The sequence below is a fragment of the Molossus molossus genome, unplaced genomic scaffold, assembly GCF_014108415.1.
Source record: "Molossus molossus isolate mMolMol1 unplaced genomic scaffold, mMolMol1.p scaffold_m16_p_14, whole genome shotgun sequence".
Classification (NCBI taxonomy): domain Eukaryota; kingdom Metazoa; phylum Chordata; class Mammalia; order Chiroptera; family Molossidae; genus Molossus; species Molossus molossus.
Window position 1 is genome coordinate 35,264,194 of NW_023425349.1, and position 17,393 is coordinate 35,281,586.

At 37.1% G+C, this 17,393-nt stretch overlaps 1 protein-coding gene across 1 annotated transcript in view; it reads left to right on the plus strand.

Annotated features, from left to right (window-relative positions):
- Positions 1–4,542: 4,542 nt before the first annotated feature.
- The window catches only part of KIF24 (kinesin family member 24), a 54,828-nt gene continuing 41,977 nt past the window's right edge, over positions 4,543–17,393 (plus strand). Inside the window, exons 1-3 of the mRNA XM_036260294.1 lie at positions 4,543–5,180; positions 9,277–9,466; positions 16,537–16,634. Coding sequence (XP_036116187.1) covers positions 4,558–5,180; positions 9,277–9,466; positions 16,537–16,634 — 911 coding nt within the window. The 5' untranslated portion in view covers positions 4,543–4,557. The remainder of the gene's footprint in view (positions 5,181–9,276; positions 9,467–16,536; positions 16,635–17,393) is intronic.

A 17,393-nucleotide genomic window follows, 5' to 3' on the forward strand; every position in this document is an offset into this window, starting at 1 on the left:
TTAAAAAAATCATTAAGACTGTACATGACTGCATCTAGTGTTGGTTTTTTGATATGTAGCATCATCTAGCTCCACATTAACTATGGTAATGAAGCATGTTTGGCAACTATTTATGTCAGTGGAGGAGAGAAAAATACTTGTACACTTGTCATTAATGAAATAGTTTTAAATTAGTAGAAGCTTACACATAGTGTTACTATTAATTAATATATTTTGCAAGTATAGTACATCTTCAGTATTTCTAATCCCTTACCTTTTGATTCTGTGTTATATATTCAGCTTTTTATCAGTCAAATATGGCAGATCCTCAATTAAAGTTTCATTATAACACTCATAAAATGCCAGAGAAACTTAACTCTTCTTTCTATCAATTAGCCTATAGTAAAATTGGTTTTGTTATACAGTGATACCTCGGTTCTCGAACGCCTCGGTTTTCGACCAAATGGAGATTCGAGAAACTTTTGTCTCGGAATCCGAACAAATATTTGGAACTCGAACTTCCGAGATGAGCCGAGTTGAGCCGAATGGCGTTCATTCGGCCCAGCGCGCCTTGCTTGCGTCATCAGTGTGAGTGCAGAGAGAGAGTCACGCTTTGTGGAGTCACGCTTTCCTATTGGTTTCATTGCTTCGGTTCTCGAACAATTCGGTTCTCGACCGTCCTCCTGGAACGAATTATGTTCGAGAACCGAGGTATCACTGTATGTCTTTTTGCTTAGTTATAGAACCTATCAATGATGTTAAGTGAGGATTTACTGTAAATAAACCATCTTTTAATAGTGCTAAAAGTCATTTATATGGCGCGCATATATATATATATATATACACACACACATATATACATATATATATTTTTTTTATCCTCACCTGAGGACGTTTTTTGATATTTTGTTCAGATAGAGTGGGAGGGAGAGAGAGAGAGAGAAACATCGACATGAAAGGGACACATCGAGTGACTGCCACCCACACGACCCAACCAGGGCCAGGGACAAACTGCAACCGAGGTACATGCCCTTAGCGGGAACCGAACCCGGGTCTCTCCGGACCACAGGCCGACGCTCTAACCGCTGAGCCAAACCGGCCAGGGCATGGCGCATATATTTGTTTCTAAAAATTCGACACTTCTACATGCCAGGCATAGTGATCCAGTGGTAAATAAGAGAACATGGCCCCATCCTTATGGAATTTTTTACTATTTTCATCTTTCTTTTACATAAATGTCTTACTGCATCCTTTGAGAGAGGGAAATGAAATTCAGAGAAACTAAGTGATTTTGCCCAAGGTCACACAGCTAAATGCCTGAGAATTATCTGATTCCAAGTTCAGTTTCAGGCATTTTTGGTGGATAGAGTTACATAGTTTAGATAGATAAATGGAGAGATTGAGGGAGCATGTTAAATAGTTGGATTTTTTCCACATCCTGGAATGTGAATAAACTTCCTTAACTATGTATAAAGTTTCATGTGTTCCCCTTCCAGTTTATTTTCTCTGCCACCAGGATATGAACATGTAAATTTCTGCCAACTGGATTTCTTCCAAGACTCTATTTCTGATTGTTACCCCCAACAGCTGAGACCTAGCAGTCTCTGTATTTGTCACAAAGGGGAACTCTACATAGTTGTGGCATTGAATGTGAGTGGACTTACATGTAAAAACATGTCCATCTGTCCCCCATTGTGTTTCACTGATTTGCAGGGCATTTTCCTGGTAGTGGCAGCTGTGAGATTCCATGCCTTCCACACTGATCTGCCAGGAAGCAGCCAATCTACTGAGCTGGATAGATAATGGGCCTGGTAGAGGGGCTGGCAATGGGGCTGTCTTTGCAGCTACTTCTGCAAAAGGCAGCAAGGAATCGTGAAAAGAACACAGGATTAGCCATGAAAAGACCTAAGTTCCAATCTTAGAAATATCACTTGAGAGCTGTGTTATCTTGGACAACTCACTGCTTTATTCTAATTTTTCTCCTCCTAAGTAAAGTGTGTGTGTGTGCGTGTGTGCATGATATGTGCATCTGGATAAATCTCAAATCATTATGCCGAGAAAAGCCAGATACAAAAGAGAATATAGTATAATTCCATTTATATTAAACTTTTAGAAAATGCAAACTAATACATAATGACAAAAAAAAACAGATCAATGGTTGCCTAGGTCTAGGGGCAGCAGGAAGGAAGGATATAAAGAGGCATAAAGAGTCTTGTGGGTGATATTCTGTATTTTAATTGTGGTGGTGGTGGTTTTACAGGTTTATATAGCTGTCAAAACTCATGGAATTGTACGGTATTGTTTACAAAAAGGGGGATCCTAAGGCTGGTTCAGAACTTAATAAAAAAGAATGCTGAAATTGATTTGGATTTTTTTATTATGGGTATGTGAGAGGGGGAAAGTAGCACTATGTGTAGGCTATGTGTTTGCCCTCTTTGCCCTAGGTTATCCAGTAAAGTTAGAGCTATGATAGTAGGAATGCTCAAATAAGTCAAATCAACAATCAGTCTTGACATCAAACTCTTCCTTTACCCATTCATCATTTTTTCTTGTTTAAATATGTTTTCATTTATTTTCAAAAGAGAAAGGGAGAGGGAGAGAGATTGGCTGCCTCCTGCATGCCCCCTACTGGGGAGCCATCTCAAAACCCAGGCAAGTGCCCTCTCTGGGAATCAGACTGGTAACATCTCAGTGCACTGGAGGATGCCCAACCAACTGAGCCACATCCGCCAGGGCCCATTTGTCATTTTTATATGAATCTTTATGAACCAGTAGTAATAGAAGACATTTGAGATCAGACAAATTTCTTAAAATATTTGAAACATTTAATTTACTACAAATTTTGGCCCTATATTCCATTTGTCTGATTGTTCTGCTTCTTAGTGATTATTATATCCTATCACCTTTATGTTTAAGAACTCTGTTTACATCCTTATAGTCACAGTGTGACAAGGAAGGGGTACAAGAAATAAAATGGAAATGACTTGATACCCTCCAGCCCCAGATTCTCATGCCTCAAAGTTTTTCTATTTTTTCTTTTCTAAATATGTATATTGATCATTTAGAGAGAGGAAGGGAGAGAGAGATAGAAACATCTATGTTAGAAACATTGATCCAGCTGCCTCCTGCACACCCCCTACTGGGGATGGAGCCCGCAACCCAGGCATGTGCCCTTGTGCAGGAATCAAACCAGCACCTCTCAGTCCTTGGGACGACACTCAATCCACTGAGCCACACTTGCTAGGCTCAGAGCTTTTCTTAAGTTCTTCCAGAAGCCACAGTTGTTTGGAGTTGACATAAAGTTGGAAATTGACCTAGAGAGACTGTTCAGAAACTCAAATATGAAAGGAGTAGTGATCTTTCTGGATTAGCTATTTGTGGCTGTAAAGAGCTGTCCCTGATCTCCAAAGGGAAGAGCAGAGCCAATGGGGTTGTACTCATTCTTTCCCTCTTTCCCTAATCCCCAGGCCCTCTCTACTTTCTTTATCCTTTCTTCCTGGGAATGTATAACCTTTAGCTGGATGTGGGACAATGCACAGCTGCTTCTAGTTTCTTGGAGGAAAGCCAATTTTAGGTTTTGGCTAGGAAATATACAAGATGAAGTTGTCAAAGACTTAAGGCAATTAATTGGAATACATGAAATATGTAGAAACCCATAAGTTAATAATAAATTTGAACACTCCCCCTCCAAAAAACCCTGCAAGTTCTCTTGAACTTGAACTTAACAGTGGTATAGAGAAACTCCTAAGGTCCTGACTTTAATAATAGACCAGGATTATATGTTGTTACCACATCATTTGTTAGTATTTATTAAATATCTTGGCATATTAAGCATTTTAATGTGTAGTCATTTAAAATCTTGACCATAGTATTAATTTCCTAGGTAAACTCTTTTATTCATGTTCTGTACAGGTAGACATCTACAACCACCTACATTTCAGAAAGATCTGAAATTGTGAATTGTAAATTTTGAATTAATGATGTTTTTACCTCTTTATACAACTAACTTTTACCAATGCTTAGCAGATACAAATATGATTTTCTCAGAGTTATATTAGTTTATAATCCTCTGTGGTTTGCTGTTTAATTCTGCTTTCCATTCTAAAAGAGTTCTTAGCCTTTGTTCATTAATCATGGAAACAGTTGTTTGACATTAACTTGAACATCTAAAATTAGTCCTGCTACAATCAGTTGTTGGGAGCTGTGTTTCAGTAGTTTGTGGCATGTGTTATGTAGACATTGCAAAGTTGGAAAGAACTACCTAGAAATAAGTAAGTGACTTGTGTTAAGTGTATATGCCTATAGCTATGCATATGTACAATTGAAAGTCTCTTTATTAAGCAGATTAATAAACTATATCTGTTACTACAAATGCATCATAAGCATCTTTGTTCATGCATTATGCTATTTAATCATTTCAGAAGCAAAATATATTTATTTAAAACTTGCTGTGCTAGAATGTATTTTTCTGCATGTTCTGTGGTTTTCATTTGTTAAAGGAATACATTGTATTATATATACTGTATTTCAAATTAATGACTTTTTTTTCTTCCGAGTTTATAGAAACCTATCACAAAAATGACATCCTGGTTGTATGAATGTCTTTGTGAAGCTGAACTTGCACAGTATTATCCTCATTTTACTGCCCTTGGCCTTCAGAAAATAGATGAATTAGCAAAGGTTACAATGAAGGACTACTCCAAATTGGGAGTCCAAGACATGAATGACCGCAAACGTCTCTTCCAACTTATCAAAATCATTAAGATTATGCAGGAAGAAGATAAAGCAGTCAGTAACCCAGAGTATCCTCTTCAGACAAGCAGCCTGCAGAGCAAGCCTCGGGAACCCAGATCTGGACCTCGTAGACAACTGCATTTTGATTCTCCTGCTGACAACAAGGACAGAACTACCAGTAACTATGTGTTTGAAATGTGCAATTTTTCAGATTTTTTTGCAAGTGAACAGAAGTCTAGTTACCTAAAAGTGCTGGAGCACATACTACCAGATGATTCCCAGTACCAAACAAAAACAAGAATTCTGAATGCCACAACTGCTGATTCCTATGGGCAAACAGAAATTAACACTTCACTCTTGTCATCAAATCACTTTTCTCCAATACTGGGGGATCGTGATATTCCCATTATTCAAAGAGTCTCTCATGTTTCAGGGTATAACTATGGAATCCCTCATTCTGCTGTCAGGTAATAATTTGTTTTCTTATTTATTTATAATTTATTTTTATCTTCTTTATTTATTTATTTACTTATTTATTTATGAAGGTAAGATAGCCTCAGGCAAGAGCAGGCCTCTTCATGACCAGAGGAGTGCAACTGACTCCTCATTTATAGGAAATGATAGCAGCTTCTGCATTGATAATAGAAATACCTTGATAGGGGAAAATTAATGTAGGCTTGGGACTTTCTAGATGGGAGAAAGATGATATTGTTCATGTATATCAGACAGCTGCTATTTGCCAGGTTCCTATAGCAGACCTATTTCTATTATTTATTGTAGCGTAACATGATACATCTAGTGCATCCATGAAGGTAAAATAGTTAACTAGCCTTATACAGTGGGGGAAAATTTACACAATTGACAGGAGATAGATAGATAGATAGATAGATAGATAGATAGATAGATATATTTTTTTTAAGGCTCTCAAATTCACTTCAACCAACCAGGAGACGTAAGCTTAGTTTAAAAACAAAACAAGAAACATTTAGTTGAATTAAGTAGGTCTTTGGAGCAGTTAGTTTACCTGCACATATTGAAATATGGTCCTGATTTTGTGTACCTTCTACAATTCTAGCCCCAGAAGAACAGGTGATTTTGGTGATTGCAAAGAGTAAGGCACTTTTGATGGAGTTTAGGATTTGAGAGTCAGGGTGACAATAAGTTAGAATTTTAAATAAGGTCCCTAGAGGTAAAATATCAAGTAATACTTAATACTAACATTGGTGTAATAGAAAAAATTCAATAACATGTATTATGTGTTTTGTTACTTTAAAAGTTTTAGATGGTAAGTTATGGAGAAATGAAATACTGTTCTTAAGCCACATTTTCTTTCTCTCTTTCTTTTTAAAGCTATTATTTATACCTTAAAATAAGGTATTGATATCTGGCCTTATATTGGCTACAGTTTCAGAGGATCTCATAAACAACCAGTTCTTTTATTTAAAAATATGTGTGTGTGTGTGTGTGTGTGTGTGTGTGTGTAATATTTATTTATTTATTTATTTATTTATTTATTTATTTATTTATATATGACCCGATTTTTAGGATAAAAGAACCTTTAGTCATTTGAAATACATAAGTGAATTTTATAGTGTTTCTGAAAACTCTTTTGAGGGAGGTTGGTTTAGCAGAGCACAGAACATACAGTATTGTTTTCCTCTTTCAATTGTGAGAGGACTAGATAGTCTTATGACCATCAAAACTAGAATTATTGCTGTCATATTGATGAAAGAATACATATTTGCTTGACTATTACAGTCTTATGTAGAACAACACATAAAAATCTAAATTGGAATTACTTATAAATAGATTAAAGATACCACTTTGCATTATTTATTTTGACAGAATGGATATTTTAGTTTAAATGTTGCTGTTTCATTTATTTGGCAAATATTAAGTACCAACTCTGCTTGGCTTGATTCTAGATATAAACGTTAGGATATCTGGAGAATGTTAGTCTCTTAGTGAGCAGGATGAGTGGGAAGACAGACAACCAACCATATGGTGAGATAAGTGCTGTTATAGAGGTTGTTTTGTGACAAACCCAGAGCAAAAGCTGTTTAATTGAACTTTCTCACCTTTTATATTATTATTAACTCACCCATTGTAAGTTAAAAATATCATAAATTGAAAATACATTTAATACCCCTAATTTACTAAGCATCATGGCTTAGCCTAGCCTACCTTAAACATGAACACAGCACAGTATCCAAAAACAACAATAACTGGCAGCACAGTATACTGTTGAGCAGTGATTTGCCACCCTTTTCATCTCATGGCACATATAAACTAATTACTAAAATTCTTCAGCACATCAAAAATATATTTTTTGCCAATCTGACAAAAAATAGGTATAATTTTGATTGCTTTACAAAAATATATATTAATAATAATAATAATGGTGATAAGTTATTTTTGCTCCAAAGTGACTGTTAAAAAAAAATCAGCCCTGACCAGTTTGGCTCAGTGGTTGGAGCATAGGCCTGCGGATCAGAGAGTCCCAGGTTTGGTTCCCGCTAGGGGGACGTACCAAAAAAAAAAAAAATCAGCTCTGGCCAGTGTGGCACAGTGGTGAGTGTGTCAGTCCACACACTCTAGGGTTGCAAGTTTGATCCCAGCCCTGGTTGGGGCTCTATAGGAGGCAATCAATGTTTCTCTCTCACATTGATGTTTCTCTCCCTCTCCCTCTTTCTCCCTCTCTTTGTCTACCCTCCTCACTTTCCTTCCTCCCTTCCAGGCTCTTTAAAAATCAATAGAAAAATACCCTCAGGTGAGGATTAACAACAACAACAAAAGTCTGCTGTATGTTTGTTAAAAACAAAGTAGTCCTTAAAAGCCTTGAGTAGTCCTTTATACATTATATTAAAAATGTATTTGCCACTTTTTACTAATTTATATCCTGTCAAAAAATAATTTTTTAGCTAGTTAGAGGGCTCATAAAATTGAAATTGATATGAAACAATTATATAGTGAAATATTTAAAATCTATTATAGAAGGCTTTTTAGGGGCTATTAATCAAATTCTAAGGTATCAAGGGAATAATTTGTCTTGCTAAGACATTCTTAAATATATAGACTAAAGGCATTGATTCTTGTAAAACTCCTACTTTCAAAATCCTATTTTCTTGTTACCTAGCTTAAGAGGAATTTATAGATAAGTAGTCAGTTCTTAGATATACAGTGTACATATATACCACCATTAGGCTCAGCAAGTAAACCTGATGAATTTTGTATCTCTAACCAAAGGACTATTTGCCTCAAATGTTCTGGATATTAAGATTGATGAGTTCAGTGAAGTCAGAGCCAGATAAGAATTGCATCTGAATAGAAGATTGAATTAGTGGTGGACAGAACCAGTCATAAAATTGTCCTAGGAAGAAGAAATGTAGAATTGTGTTTTAACAAATAACTGTATATTAGGTGGGCAAAAAAGGAAGTATGAGAACAAGATAAAGGCAGAACGTATCTGGGAGGAACACGGGAAAAGTACATCAAAACCACCACCTGCCCAGCTGGTGTGACTCAGTGGTTGAGCATCAACTCATGCACCAAGAGGTGGCCGGTTCGATTCCTAGTCAGGGCACATGCCCAGGTTGAGGGCCAAATCCCCAGTTGGGGGGCATGCAGGAGGCAGCCAATCCATGTTCTCTCTCATCAATGTTTCTCTCTCTCTCCCTCTTCCTTCTTCTCTCTCTAAAATCAATAAAGAAAAAAAAAAAAACTTACCACCTTATTCAAGGTACTCAGTAAACTCAGGTAGGATAAAAAAGAGAAATTATATTGAATGATCAAGAAAGCAGTAAATGTACAAGAATAATTGGGTTGAAAGGAAGCAAGGGTTTGGGTCTTGGAAAAGGCCTTGGAGGGGTGGTAGCAGAATATTGCATTAGATTTTGATGCTTGATTAGCCTGAGTTTGGGGGGCATAAAGAAAGAGCATCCAGCCCTGGCCAGTTTGGCTCAGCGGTTAGAGCATCGGCCTGCAGTCCATAGAGACCTGGGTTCGGTTCCCACTAGGGGTACATACCTCGGTTGCAGTTTGTCCCCGGCCCTGGTTGGTCATGCGGGTGGCAGCCACTCTATGTGTCCCTTTCACGTCGATGTTTCTCTCTCTCTCTCTCTCTCTTCCTCTCTCTCCCTCCCACTCTATCTGAACAAAAAACGGAAAAATGTCCTCGGGTGAGGATAAAAAAAAAAAGAAAGTGCATCCATCATTAGAAGCCATTTGGAAGATGACATCTGGAAGCCAAACACATATTTTAGAGCTAAAGCAAACTCTTAGGGCTAGTGGGGTGATTTTTATTTTTTGGGAAAGGACAAAGGTGGGGTGAAATAGGGATAGAGAGAAAATCACGAAGATTTAGCTAATAAGAACTGTCTTGGTGTCAAACTTTAATATGCAACTATATAAATTACATATATATACATATATATGTATGTATATGTGTGTATATATATATATAAAATACTTAAGTTATAACAAAATATACTGATACTTTGTTCTCTTAAGTAGCCTTATCCTATTATTAAAAAGTAAGACCTACTTATTAACATGCTTTATCAGACAGAACACCTCAGAGAAAGATAATCCTTGGACTGAGATGGAGAAAATCAGAGTTTGTGTTCGAAAACGCCCTCTAGGCATGAGGGAGATACGTCGTGGAGAAATTAATATTATTACTGTAGAAGACAAAGAAACTCTACTTGTTCATGAGAAGAAAGAAGCAGTCGACCTCACACAATATATTCTGCAGGTATGATGCTTTCCTTTTGTGTTTGGAACTAATGTTATCACGTATGTCAGATTTTTTATTTTTGTTTGAGTGGCAGCATAGAAATTCTAATGAGTTTCTGGTTTGGGTATTGGCATTCATCCATGATGTGACAGTGCATTAAATCATTGATACCCTGGGCCTTTATTTTTTTATTTTTTTTATAATTAATTTATTTTTGTTACAGATGTTTCTCCTTTTTCCCCCACTGATTCCCCCCTCCCTCTCCCTCCCCGCCCTGTCCCCAGCTTTGTTGTCCATGTCCATTGTTCATGCATACATGCATATAAGTTCTGGCCTTTATTTTTTTTTTTAATATAGTGCAGTGGGAAATACAAAAACATAATTTCTCCACTCTAGTGCAGTAGTGTTGTATCATAAGACTTAACATGCTTTATGTGAATTTAATTATACATATGCAGCAAAAAGAGGGGGAATGAAGGGGTAAAAATAATTTAAATAATGAATTGGTGATGGGACTAGTCACTGAACATATGTCCCAAAGTTATTATGAGATGGTCACACATTCTCAGTTCTCACCCATCTCTCACAGTGTGAACTTCTCATTGAGTGTGAGTCTGGAGTTTAATAATGAAGGATATATTTTGAGCAACAAGGTCCCACATTGCCAACCAGTTGCTTATTTTGATTCTCAACTGTATTTGACTGTAGACTTAATTTGGTGGAAATTGGGCTCTTTGAGCAGGCCACTTTGTACAGGGTAGGTTGCAGTGGGTGAATATAATCCAGGGATATAATTTCACATTTAACACATAAGGGTTTAAATAAAATACTAGTTGCTTGGCCCTGGCCAGTTTGGCTCAGCGGTTAGAGTGTCGGCCTGCGGTCCGGAGAGACCCGGGTTCGGTTCTCGCTAAGGGCACATACCTCGGTTGCAGTTTGTCCCCGGCCCTGGTTGGTCGTGCGGGTGGCAGCCACTCGATGTGTCCCTTCACGTCGATGTTTCTCTCTCTCTCTCCCTTCCTCTCTCTCCCTCCCACTCTATCTGTACAAAAAATGGAAAAATATCCTCGGGTGAGGATAAAAAAAAAAAAAAAAAAAAAATACTAGTTGCTTGGACACATAAAAAATGTTCACTCCTGCCCTGGTCGGTTTGGCTCATTGGTTAGAGCGTCAGCCTGCGGACCAATGAGTTGCAGATTCAATTCCAGTTGTGGTTCTGTCCCCAGCCCTGGTCGGGGTCGTGCAGGAAGGAGGCAACTAGTTATTGTGTCTCTCTCACTTCAATATTTTTCTCTCACCCCCCTCCCCCATCTGAAGATAAATGGAAAGAATATCCTTGGGTGAGGATTTAAAAAAAAAAAGTTCACTCTCTGCCAGAATGATCCTGAAGAGTCCAAGGAGCAAGGGTTTGGTATGAAAATAACTTATTCTAAACTGATAACTCTTCAGTCTCGTAGGGAAGCAGCAAACCCCGTAGATGGAAGTTACTGTAACTTAGGTACTCCTAAAATCGTGAAGCAGTTATGAATAATCTAAAACTAGGGGTAATCCACCAGAAGTTAAGATTTGGGAATTAAGTATTTATCTTACTCTGAATCTGCCTCTTTAAGACATTTATATTATATATTTTATTCTCATTCTCTCTCTGTCTCTGTCTGTCTCTCACACACCCACCTAAAACCCAGTGATTGGTAGAGAGAGAGAAAAGCGATAAGTAGCCCTGGCTGGTGTTGCTAAGTGGTTAGAGCATTGGCCTGAGCACTGAAATGTTGTGGGTTTGATTCCCAGTCAAGGGCACATATCTGGGCTGCAGATTCAAATCCTGGCTCCAGTCTGGACACATGTAAGAGGCAACAAATTGATGGGTCTCTCTTACATCAATGTTTCTCTCTCTCTTTCTCCCCCCCCCCTCCCTCCCTCTCCCTCTCTGCCTCTCCCTTCCACTCTCTCTAAAAGTCAATGGAAAAAATATCTTTGGGTGAGGATTAACAACAACAAAAAAAGTGAGTAATCTGGCAAGTTAGCAATTCACCTTAGCCAACTGAAATCTTACTGTACTGGAACAAATTCTTTAACATTGAAGTCAAATTGTTAACACTCTTTTGCATTCTTCTTTTTCTTTGGTTATTAAAATTGGGTTTAAAAGTAACATCCAAAATAATCCAGTCTTTCAATGGGCACTAAATTACTAGGCCACTATATAACTAACCCAATCACTTTAATAGCCTTATTGATTGCTAATCAATGCACAGTCTATTAAGTCTAGGTGGGAGGTATTTATTTTGAAGATGGTCCAAATGAACAATTAGTTGTAATGATACCTAGTTCCATAGCTACTTACAGCCATAGTAATAGCCCTATCCGATCACCATCTACCCAAGACTGCCTTAATGATGCTTCTGTCGCAATAATTCCCTCTAGGCGGCATCAGCTTATCTTTTGTATTTTTCCATTATCCCAAAACACAATAACCTTACGTCTTTGTTATTACCATTGATCAATACTTATTGAATACCCATAGTTTCCATAGCACTTTCTCTGCTGTTTGAACTTTGGACCTTTGCTTTCATAGGTCATAGTCCTTACCTATCAATGCTATAATATAAAAGTGTTGGGAGGGCTCCCTCACCTTTTAACTTACTTAGGTAGAGAGGGAAAAAAGAGGAGGTTTATAGCAAACAAATATCGATTCTAGATTCTTTGGGTTTTATTTTTAACTTTATTTAGCAATTCAAACAATATGTTTGTGTTCGTTAAATATTCTATCTTTTCGAATCTTTTGTGACTTAGTATATATGATCATATACATGTAATGTGCTATACTACTCACCATTAAATTTTATTTCAACATAATAAGTGAAAAAATAAAGAAAAAAAACCTGTATATGTTTCATTCCAATTTCTTTCACTTTTTAGTTATTTATTTATTGATTTTTTTTAAAGAGAGAGGAAGGGGGAGAGAGAGAAACATCAATTTGTTGTTTCACTTATTTATACATTCATTGGTTGATTCTTGTATGTGCTCTGACCAGGGATCGAACCCACAACCTTGGCATATCAGGATGATGCTCTTAACAACCAAGCTACCTGGCCATTTTCTTGAATAAAGGAAAAATATTAGGAAAAAAAAGATAGTGCTGAAATACATCAAAAGTCAACAGCAGCAAGAGCATTTAATCTCTTGCTTCCTAGCAATGTCATCAATTTGGCTAAAAGAAGCTCTTATAAAAATTCAACCAAAAAAAAGTCAACTGGCTATCTCTGAGTAGCAAGATTTATAGATAATTTGATTTTCTTCTCTGTTTCCCATGTTTTTTTTTTTTTTTTTTTTTTTTTTTTTTTTTTTATCCTCACCCGAGGATATTTTTCCATTTTTTTGTACAGATAGAGTGGGAGGGAGAGAGAGGAAGGGAGAGAGAGAGAGAAACATCGATGTGAAAGGAACACATCGAGTGGCTGCCACCCGCACGACCAACCAGGGCCGGGGACAAACTGCAACCGAAGTACGTGCCCTTAGCGGGAACCGAACCCGGGTCTCTCCGGACCGCAGGCCGACGCTCTAACCGCTGAGCCAAACTGGCCAGGGCTGTTTCCCATGTTTTTAAAATCTATGTGAAAAAAGTAAAAAAATTTTAATAGGATAGATTCACCTATTTCAAAATCAAAAGGTATAAAAGGGTATGCAGTGAGAAGTGCCTCTCTAATTTCATTTCCTCTTTGAAGGCAACCAGTATTACCTGTTACAAGTATATCTTTCCAGAGATATTCTATAAATACATATTTTATAATCTGAAAAAAAACTTATTTAAAACATAAACTATGTAACTCTGATTATATCAAGGCCAAAGTGAATGTTAATCCAGCCTTATTGATAAAGTATGATTAAATGGAAGTATATGTGATGCAAAGGACTTTATGAATTATAATAATCTTGCATGTTCACATATCTTCATGAAAAATACTTACGAAAGTACTGGAAAGATCATTACCTAAATTTAATTGAAAGGTAAGATATTAATCCCTTTAATCAATAAGTGCTTTCTGAGGTGTTTTACTCAAGATCTAAAGTTATTTACTAAAACTTATAGAAGAAAAGAAAAAACAGCCATACACTCCATGAAATAAAAGCCAAAAAAAAAAAAAATTCCCATATTTACTTCTGTTCATTTGTTTCTTTTTTTCCTGAGAAATGTCAGATATATAAAATGTATTTTGTTTTATTATCTCATACTTAACTTAAAGACCATTGGTGATATTTGACCACTGAATGGATTTTAATCCTTGCTTAAAGACCAGTTATGAGTTAGATATAAATCAAGTTCATTAAAGCCAGATTTTAGATATGTATATTTTTATTCTTTATTATTGCCATTTTCAAGCTCAATCAAAGGTATAATAAACCCTCAGGTACCTATCACCCAGATTCAACAATTATAAACATTTTACTGCTCTTGAAACCATATCACATTTTTCAGCGTACTAAAAGTTTATAGATCTCTTTATCATGCTGCAGAGATTATTTTCTCACCTCCTAACTTTTGGAGATTTTTTTCTAACTGATAAATTTGGCTTTGTGGCCCCCAGTTTCTTCTTAGATGACCTAACAAATTTCCATTCTAATGTAATGGTACATGAAATAGAATCGAACCTGGGGTAGTGTCACCCACAGTAAATCGGCCCAAGTTTACTTTTCTGGATGTGCCCATAAAATTTTTCCTTAACCAGATATTTACAGCAGGTCCAAAAAGTAGCAGAAGATAGGGCCTCATATCTCATTCATTATGTATGGACTGCCATTTTGATGCTACAATCAGGCTTGAAATCATTAGGATTTCTTACTCAGATAATAGTTGGACTGCCAACATGGTAAGCCTCTAAATTATGCAAATGATTGTGGCTCCTGAAATAGCGCTTACCAGACCCAATTTAATGGGGTCTCCTATCTCTCCTTTTCCAGATTACATTTTATCTGAGGGTCATCTTGGATTCCTTTTCTCTCCCCAACCTTCCACATCCAATCAGTTGCCAAATTTTTCATGTATTCATCTCTTTTATTTCCATTATCATTATCTAATTTATTTATTTATTTATTCATTTATTTTTTATTCTCACCCGAGGACATTTTTCTATTTTTTGTTCAGATAGAGCAGGCAGGAGAGAGAGGAAGAGAGAAACATTGATGTGAAAGGGACACATCGAGTGGCTGCCACCCGCACAACCAACCAGGACCAGGGACAAACTGCAACCGAGGTACGTGCCCCCAGTGGGAACCGAACCCGGGTCTCTCTGTACCACAGGCCGACGCTCCAACCGCTGAGCCAAACCGGCCAGGGCTATTTATTTATTTTTTTATCCTCACCCAAGGACATTTTTTTCATTTTTGTTCAGATAGAGTGGGAGGGAGGGAGAGACAGAAACATCGATGTGAAAGGGACACATCGAGTGGCTGCCTCTGGCACGACCCCAACCAGAGCTAGGGATGAATTGCAACCAAGTTATGTGCCCTTGACTGGAATTGAACCCGTGACTCATTCGTCTGTGGGCTGTTGCTCTAACCACTGAGCAAAACCATCCAGGGCTCATTATCTAATTTAGACCCTTTTTGCCTCACCACTGAAATACTAGTGTTCATGTTCCCAGTCCATTCACAGTATGAAGCCAGATTAATGTTCCAATAAAATGGCTCTGGTCATCCCTCTCGTTCGCAAAGTTTTATATTGTCTTTTTTTTTTTCTTTATTGATTTTTAGGGACAGGAAGAGAGAGATAGAAACATCAATGAGAGAGAACATTGATTGGCCGCCTCCTGGGGATCGGGCCCACAACCTGGGCATGTGCTTTGACTGGGAATTGAACTGGCGACTTCTTGGTACATGGGCCGATGCTCAACCACCAAGCCACATGGGCCGGACTTTTATTGTCTTTTTCATTGTTTACTGCATTAAATATGAGCGTTTCACCCCTATCCCCTTAGTTCCAAGACCACTACAACATAGTCGTAACTCTTTTATTCCTCACCCAAGGATACTTTTTTATTTATCATCAGATAGAGTGGGAGAGAGGGAGAGAGGGAGAAAAAAAACATAGATGTGATAGAGCCACATTGACTGGTTGCTTCCTGCATGACCCAACCAGGGCCCGGGACAACCCGCAACCAAGATACGTGCCCTTGGTCGGAATTGAACCCATGACTCATTGGTCCATGGGCCGACACTCTAACTGCTGAGCCAAACCGGCCAGGGCCATAGTTGTAACTCTTTATTCTAGCCTTCTTTTTTACTTTTCTACCTACCAAGATCCTATATTTCAACTACATTGAATTCTTCCTGTTCCCCAAACATTCCTTGTGCTTTCCTTCTTTGACTCTTTGCTCATGTTTCCACAGTGCTTGGAATACCTGCCCTGCCTTCATCTCTACCTCTCAAATTCTTCTTTCCCCGTGGTCCATTCGCAGCATAGTCTTTTTCTCATAAAGTCTTTCCCAATGAGAGGAAACATGTTTCTCCTTTGAATTTTACGTGTACTTTATCTCTCAAGTTTTTTCTATCTTACAGTCATTTGTAAACTTGTCTGGATTAACATATTTAGGTGGTAGTATGGGGTAATTGTAGGGTAATATCTTTATCTTTGGTCCCCTTGAAGTGCCTACTCTAATATATATGCTTCCAGATGAACAATAAATGTTTATGAAATTAAAAGTTGAGCTATGTAATCTATGGAATGGAGAGAGGTCTTCCTGCAGAATTTCCCAAAATGTCGAATATGCTGTAGTTGGGCTATGAGGATAATCTCAATAGAATTCAGTTTCTCTCCTAGACCTAAGGAGGATTGGCTCACTCTTGTACCCATCAATTTACTTCACTTAAGCAAGAACAACAATTGTGTGCCTTAGTTTTTACATTATAAGAACATGTCTAATAGAAATCTCAAGTAAAATAAGGCTGTGTCATTTGATAGTTATTGATTGCTTATTTATTTCTAAGTTTGTCATGGTCAGTAACTATTAGTTAAAAATGTACCTTTACCATGTGTTAACTAGAATAGTGGTGAAGAAAACGTCTCTCTATAAAAACCAAATTTCTTTTTCAGCATGTTTTTTATTTTGATGAAGTCTTTGGTGAGGCATGTACCAATCGGGATGTATACATGAAGACTACTCACCCACTCATTCAGCATATTTTTAATGGGTATGATAGTAATTTTTTGTTTCTCTTGCTTTTTATTTTCTATTTTACATAAATCATATTTTTAAAAATAAATATCACCTATGATTTTTATTTCTTTTGAATTAAACATGAACTTGTGTTCTGATCTTATGCATTTAAATTAGTCTCTTCTGAAAAATTCTGTGTATTTATAGGGTTTACCACGCATTTAGTAATTTTCAGCAAAATTTTGTTTTACACTGATGATATTATTTCTCTTTGCTTAGTGGGAAAATATATGCTGACAATATAATTTCATCAAAATCCTCAGAATAAAAAGGTTTAAGTGATTGTAGTTAGTTTGAACTTTTGATACTAGGAGTTATGTATTCTGGCTATTATTTCATTAAGTTTCTCCTTGAAGTAGGATGGATAAGTAACTCACTTATCAACTTTTCATAAATATATTTTTTAAATTTTGAAATAATTATTTATACTTAATAAACATTAACTGTGTTTATTACAGAAAAGGTGGTAGGGGCTTCTGTTGTATATTTAAAATGTAGGGATGTATGTCAAACAATCTGCTACAGTCACTAGTTCCAGAGTATTTTGACATTATTTATTTATTTATTTTATTTATTTATAACCCTCACCTGAGGATATTTTCTCAAATATCTTCAGATAGAGTGGGAGGGAGGAGTGAGGGGGGGAGAAAAAGAGAGAAAAACATCGATGTGAGAGGGACACATCAATTGGTTGCCTCTCGCACAACCCCTAACAGGGCTGGGGACGAACAGG